This window comes from Etheostoma cragini, chromosome 19, assembly GCF_013103735.1.
Source record: "Etheostoma cragini isolate CJK2018 chromosome 19, CSU_Ecrag_1.0, whole genome shotgun sequence".
Taxonomy (NCBI): Eukaryota; Metazoa; Chordata; class Actinopteri; order Perciformes; family Percidae; genus Etheostoma; species Etheostoma cragini.
Window position 1 is genome coordinate 1,351,408 of NC_048425.1, and position 7,154 is coordinate 1,358,561.

The window sequence follows — 7,154 nt, forward strand, 5'->3', positions numbered from 1 at the left end:
CAAAGCTCCAGACAACACAGCCCTCAGGTTCATAGGGACACACAAACCTCTCCACCACGATAAGGTGATGGTTCCCCGCCATCGTGTTATATGTCACAAAAAAATGGCGTCTGCAAACATTTGGGCCCCCTGCAGAGTTCATGCATGCTAGAAACTCTGCAGGGTGCCCAAACTTTTGCAGACGCCATTTTTTTGTTTTCTGTTATTTTGAAAGTGTAAATGATGCAAATTAAATCTAACTTTATATGACATATTATACAAATGTCTAATCTGTCATTTGATGCATTTTGAAGATTTTACCACTTTTTCTTGGCTTCTTTATGCACATTAATACACATTTTTACCTGGGGTGCCCAAACTTTCAAACCCCAGTATAGATAGATAGATATATAGATAGATAGATAGATAGATAGATAGATAGATAGATACTATAGAGAGATAGTAAGTAAGTAAGTAAGATAGATAGATAGATAGATAGATACTATAGAGAGATAGTAAGTAAGTAAGTAAGTAAGATAGATAGATAGATAGATAGATAGATAGATAGATAGATACTATAGAGAGATGGTAAGTAAGATAGATAGATAGACAGATAGATAGATAGATAGATAGATAGATAGATAGATACTATAGAGAGATAGTAAGTAAGTAAGTAAGATAGATAGATAGATAGATACTATAGAGAGATAGTAAGTAAGATAGATAGACAGATAGATAGATAGATAGATAGATAGATACTATAGAGAGATAGTAAGTAAGATAGATAGATAGATAGACAGATAGATGATAGAGAGATGTGTACCTGTACGTATGGTTTGTAGGTGAAGGTGTAGTGGTGAGCGATGGCAGCAAAGAACATCTCTATGCAGATGATGAAGTCCTGTATCAATGAAAACATCCATTAATCACGGATCTGGTTCAACTGAGACGATGCCACTGAAAACACGGCTCTACTTCCTCAGCAAAACACATATTTTTCAGACTTTTACCCTCAGATGTGGCATCAACATGTCCGCAGGAAAGCAGAATAGAATCAACAGACGTTTATTTTTCTACGTTTTTGTTCTGAGAAACTTCGGCACCAACATCGCAAAACAAATGTCCAGAGAGGTCACGCTGACTGTGGGACAGCAACATGGTTTTATTTGTTAGTTTGTTTATGAACGTGCGTCTACCTGCAGCCCGGTGGACACGGCCTCCACGCTGTCCCAGTCCCAGGTGTGTGTGTCGGAGATCACTCCGACCTTCACCAGGAACGCTATGAACACCGCCTGCCTGAAGACACAAAGACAGACTTTAACGTATCGGCACTTTGGCTTATTTACATTATTGATTCCTGATTAACCCCCTCTGGACACCATAGAGAAAGTAGGGGAGGTGAGGATGTTAGCCAAGCTGACAGCCATCATGGACAACACCTCCCCCCCCCCCTACATGACACTGTTGGGTCCCTGAGCAGCTCCTTCAGCAGCAGACTGATACCCCCCCGGTGTGAGAAGGAGAGATACCACAGGTCCTACATCCTCTGCAACACCTGCACCACCTGATAATGTTGTAGTTTCTGTTCCTTTATTCTCCATCTACACCACACACTTTCTGTTTATCTTTATTATCTGTACTTATATTATTTTATTACTAGTACTTACTTTTCAATATTCTTTTGCTTTATTACTCTAATTACACATTCAATTTAATTTTAACGTCACTTACATTGCAATATTGTTTCTTGTATCATGGCAACTGCACTTTAAAAATACCTTTTATTTGACGCCATTTTGCTTAATTTCAGTCAACCTTATATTCATTGTCTATTGTTTGCCTGTATTTCTTGTGTGTTTACTTGTTTGTGTGTTTTTGTTTTTTTGCTGTTATTGAAGAAAATGCTGCTGCTGTAATAACAAAATTTCCCCGTTGTGGGATGAATAAAGTATAATCTAATCTAGTGTAGATTAGTCCCAGATCCTCAGATGTGCTGTGTATTCGATCTACAATGACACAAAAAAGGACTCTCTTCCTTCTTATTTCTTTCTTTCTTTACTTACCAGAAGGAGACGAACACGACCAATTTGACGCAGAGGAACTTTCCCACCGGCCGGATGGGAGTCAACTCTTCTTTCAGCGCTCGGTACAGCAACACCAGACAGTACATGGCAAACTGGAGAGAGACAGAACGTACCAAAGACAGACGGGGGTGAGCTAATGTTGGCCTGCATCTTTTGATGCGTGCTACCCGCCGCTGTGTGTGCGCAACTGCGCATGTAGGCGGGGGAAGATTGAAGAAATACTGGTGGAGTTGCTGAAAAGCATTTTAAATTTAATCAAAATGATACACTGATAAAACAATATCATATATACTACTATTTGTTATGGATAAATGAGAAACTTGCATTACTTTGAACACACACACACACACAAACACACACACACACACACACACACACACTTGCAACCCAGCAGGGCAGCAGGGGGGAGATGACTTCTACATAAGCTCTTTAAGAAAAATAAAAAACTTTAAAAAGTTATGAGAAAGATAGTAAGGAAGCCTGTGTGTGTGTGTGTGTGTGTGTGTGTGTGTGTGTGTGTGTGTGTGTGTGTGTGCGTGCGTGTGTACCAGCTGTGATATGTTGTTGATGATGACCAGGTAGGACCAGGCGTTCCTGAAGCTGAAGTTGGCTTCATCGTAGACTCCACACAGCTGACAGACTCTGCACACACACACACACACACACACACACACACACACACACACACACAGAGTCATCCCACACGCTGACACCTGGAACACGAGCGTACGGCAGGTAACACACACACCTGGAAACGCTCGTTCGAGATGAGCCGGGCCGGTCTGGAATCCATCCGGAGCGATCGGCGCCCAATGCGTACCGGTTACATTTGTGTCCGACTCGACCCCGACTTGCTCTGACATCAAGCGCAGGATACATGACGCAGTAACCTCACGAGATCAAGCTCACAAGAGCAGTTTTTAGAGCCATGTGCCGCGGCAGATTGACTCAACACCACGTGTTTCATCTGAAGCTTTGTTGTATTAACAGAACAATGTTTGAGGCTGACGTTCAGTCGCCAGAGAGATGACAGTGTATCATCTACAGCAGGGGTCTTCAACGTTTTCCAGGCCAAGGACCCCCAAACTAATGGCGAGATGGAGCGGGGACCCCCTAATTATATATATTGTATAAAATTGTGTTATATCAAACTGGCTTGAAAGAGCTCCTGTGTGTCGCTGAATGTGTGCATTGATGACTGAAAGACATCTTCTGCCTCCGTTTATCTGTTTACTACAGTGTGTTGAATTCATGTTAATGTGTATTTAAAGACATTTCAATTAGTGGAAAAAATTGCAGGGGGGGGGGGAGATATAAAAAAAAAGTCTAATCAACCAAAACTTTCACGACCCCCATGCAGTACCTCCGCGGACCCCCTAGGGGTCAGTGTTTAACAGCTACTCCGGCATGAATCAGACCTAACAGGATGTGGGGGGGAATCAGCAGATGCCTCCCGATACAATATCATCACAATACTTATGCCACATATGATATATTAAACAGATTGCAATATTGCAATTTATAACCTTTTTTCCAACTTCTAATTTTTCCCAATTTTTAATGACGTCCCCAAAAGGAAACTTTAACATCTGTTTCATCTAAAAAGAAAGAAACATTTCTCAGTTTGTTCATCTCACTTCTATGTTATCGCTTCAAAATGGGACAAACTGACCATCACATATTTAATATATAATCTATAATAAAACCTCCATACTTGGTGCCTGTGTATCGATACAGTATTGCCTCTTAAAATAAGGCGATACTGTGCTGTTTTGATTTTTTCCCACCCACCCCTAACAGGACGTGAGTGTTTCTGTGACTTCCTGTTCAGACTGAAGGCTGCTTGAAACGGCGGTAAACTGTCCGACTTAACTCCATCTTTTTGCCCCCTCCCCTCCACCCGTGGCTGCTGCCTTCTCCCGTCCCCTTTACAGGCGAGACGCAGCTCATCTCGAACGTGCCTGCTATGGAGGACATGCAGTATTATACTCACAGTGCTATCACCGTGGTTACAGGCCTGACCACGGTGTACTGGAGGACTCCCAGCTTACACCTGAAGAGCAGCACCCTGACGGAGGAGAAGAAGAGAGAGAGGAAGACTTTAACAACATCGACACACACATCCCTCCGTCACACAGTGATGATGCGGCGGCCTCTTACTCTCCCATTGGCCAGGGGGGGCAGCAGCAGAGGGGGGGCAGGTGCGGCTGCTGCTGCTGGACCTCCAGCATCAGGACCAGGCTCGGGTACTGGTTGCTGAGGAAGCTCAGCAGGAAGACCAGGAAGTTGTAGATGACGTAGGCCTCGTAGCACTCGCGGCACGTGTCCACGTAGATGGCCAGGCTGGGGTACCGCAGAGCCAGCCACTGGGGGGGGGCAGAGGGGGGACAGAGGGGGGACAGGGGGGGGACGGACGGGAGACATATGAGAGAAATACGGGAGACGGAGGGGGAGACAGACGAGAGACAGAGGGGGAGACATACGGGAGACAAAGGGGAGACAGAGGGGGAGATATACGGGAGACAAAGGGGTGACAGAGGAGAGACAGAGGGGGAGACATAGTGGAGACAGACGGGGAAACAGTCGGCTAGACAGAAGGGGAAAAAACGGGGAGACAGAGGGGGAGGCAGACGGGAGACATACAGGAGACACCGGGGAGACAGACGGGAGACAGAGGGGGAGACATACAGGGGACAGAGGGGGAGACAGACGGGAGACATACAGGAGACAGCGGGGAGACAGACGGGTGACAGGGGAGACAGAGGAGAGACGAAATGGGGGAAAGAAGGGAGATAGGAAGGACGGAAAAAGATAAGAAGAAGGGAGAAATGAAGGAAGGAAGAAGGGAGGAAAGCTAGGCAGAAGAAAGAAAGAAAGGTGGGGAAAGAAGAACAGAAGATAGGAGGAAAGGAAGGAAGGAGAGAATAAGTCGGGGAGGAAGGTAGGAAGGAAGGAAAAAAAGACAGACAGAGTTGATGAAATGCTGCATCGTCATCATCATCACATGATCTGATAACTGACTGTAACTGGGTCTTGTGACGCTGTCCCACTGCCTCCAATTAAGGTCTGTTGCCACGACAACTTAATGTAATTGTGTGAAAAGATCACTCCCACAGTGTGTGTGTAAGAGAGAGAGAGAGAGAGAGAGAGAGAGAGAGAGAGAGAGAAAGAGAGAGAGAGAGAGACATGACTCACGCTGTCCAAGCTGTAGATCGGGACCATCCATAGTATCCTGGTGGGGAAACACAAGATAATAATTAATAATAATACTCAAACTATCGTCAAGCTACGGCTAATTTTCCGAATCAAAACAACAACGTATCAACATGTCGGCGTCTGTGGTGCAACACGAGCTGCTGCCGTAGATCACCGGCATCGGGCCAAAACTGTACAACTCAAACACTGGGATTTGTCCTCCTTCTTTCACTCCTTTAAGGGTTTTTTCTGTTCTTTTTCAGCCCCTATTTAACGAACATTGGTCCGGTTTTGAGCGAGAACGTTAACCGGCGACCGTGTACCGGGCTGTGATGTATTCCTAAACAATGTGCATCTTCAATGTCCATCACTGAAAGAGCTGTTTTTGATCAACTCAGATTATTTATACATTAGATTAGATTATTTACTATTTTTTCAGGCCAAAAATGTGTGAAAGAGGCTGTAAGATAACATGGTGACACATTCTGTCCTGTTTTTTAATTTATTAATATTCCAAAAGGAAAAAATCACAAAAAAACCTTAAGCTAAAGGTCATGAAAATGCATCCATCTTAATTATTAAAAAGTAGCGGTATCTGCGATATTGGCCCTGTATTTACTTTGTGGTCAGATCATTGTGTGTTATTGTGCGTCTAAGTCTACCCCCTTTTCTCCCGGTGTTCCAGTTTATTTTTATTTCTGGACTTTTGGATTCCTCAACACTTCTCCTGCTTACTTCAGGACTCTGTTGGTTGTAACCTTATTAGTTAGTAAATCTTTGAACTCAACACTGCTGTGTCGTCTCTGCGTTTTTGGGTCCGCTGTTTCTCTAAATCCTGACAGTAACTTCCTCACAGAGGTCATCAGATTTGTTACTGTCGCAGAAAAATGTACGAGGAGCGCATTGCTGGTAGAAAAAATGTTCTTTTAAGGCATTTAAAGTTGTAAAATTATATCAAATTGTTACATTTAAGGGATTTTTTGGCCCAAAAAAGAATGAGTCCTATTCTGTTTTCTTACTCAAGTGAACTACTCCTTTAAAGTTGTTGTTGTGTGTGTGTGTGTGTGTCTGAGTGCGTGTTCGTGCGTGCATGTGTGTGTGTGTGTGTGTGTGCGTGCGTGTGACCACCTGATAATGGGTCTCTGCAGCTCCGGCTGGGTGTAGTGCACGATGTGCTGCAGGATCCCCCACAGAGAGACCGGGATGGTGAGGAAGACGAAGACGCCGGCGATGAACCAGGCTTTACTGTGAGTCCCAACCTGCAGAGACAAAGAGACAAAGAGACAAAGAGACAAAAGCCTGGGGTGAGTCACAGCTGATCATCTGTGATGGAAAGTATTCAATAACAAATTAATAACAAACATAAATCTTAATCGTAAGACTTACTTATTAACTTCAGTCTTACAGTTATTTTTGGAATTTATGGTCAATAAACCTCATTTATAGGGAAATTATTCCTAATGTTTGAGTTAGAAAAGCAGAAATTGGGAATTATTGAGACTAAAATTAAAGGAATGGATGTTGATGATAATCACAGACTGGAATATGTCAACTTTTACTCAATACTATTTCAAAAACACTTCCATTTGTTTTACAATGCTATAAAATTGAATAAGACGCCCCAAAATTAATGAAAGTAGAGATTTGTACTTGGCAAAGAGCGTTGGGTGGAATCAATCATGTTATTTTGGGGAATTAAAAGGAACATTGATATAGGACAACATGAGGACAACATGAGGACAACATGAGGACAACAAGAGGACAACATGAGGACAACATGAGGGCAACATGGGGACAACATGGGGACAACATGAGGGAAACATGGGGACAACATGAGGGCAACATGGGGACAACATGGGGACAACATGAGGGCAACATGGGGACAACATGGGGACA

General features: G+C 43.6%; 1 protein-coding gene across 1 annotated transcript in view; it reads right to left on the reverse strand.

Moving 5' to 3' along the window:
- LOC117935192 (transmembrane protein 184C-like) overlaps positions 1–7,154 on the reverse strand; it is a 10,868-nt gene that overhangs the window by 1,009 nt on the left and 2,705 nt on the right. The window contains exons 3-10 of the mRNA XM_034857330.1: positions 6,387–6,517; positions 5,259–5,295; positions 4,224–4,429; positions 4,057–4,131; positions 2,612–2,705; positions 2,043–2,155; positions 1,176–1,275; positions 739–880 (exon numbers count right to left, since the gene is read on the reverse strand). Of these exons, the coding sequence (XP_034713221.1) occupies positions 739–880; positions 1,176–1,275; positions 2,043–2,155; positions 2,612–2,705; positions 4,057–4,131; positions 4,224–4,429; positions 5,259–5,295; positions 6,387–6,517 (898 nt within the window). The remainder of the gene's footprint in view (positions 1–738; positions 881–1,175; positions 1,276–2,042; positions 2,156–2,611; positions 2,706–4,056; positions 4,132–4,223; positions 4,430–5,258; positions 5,296–6,386; positions 6,518–7,154) is intronic.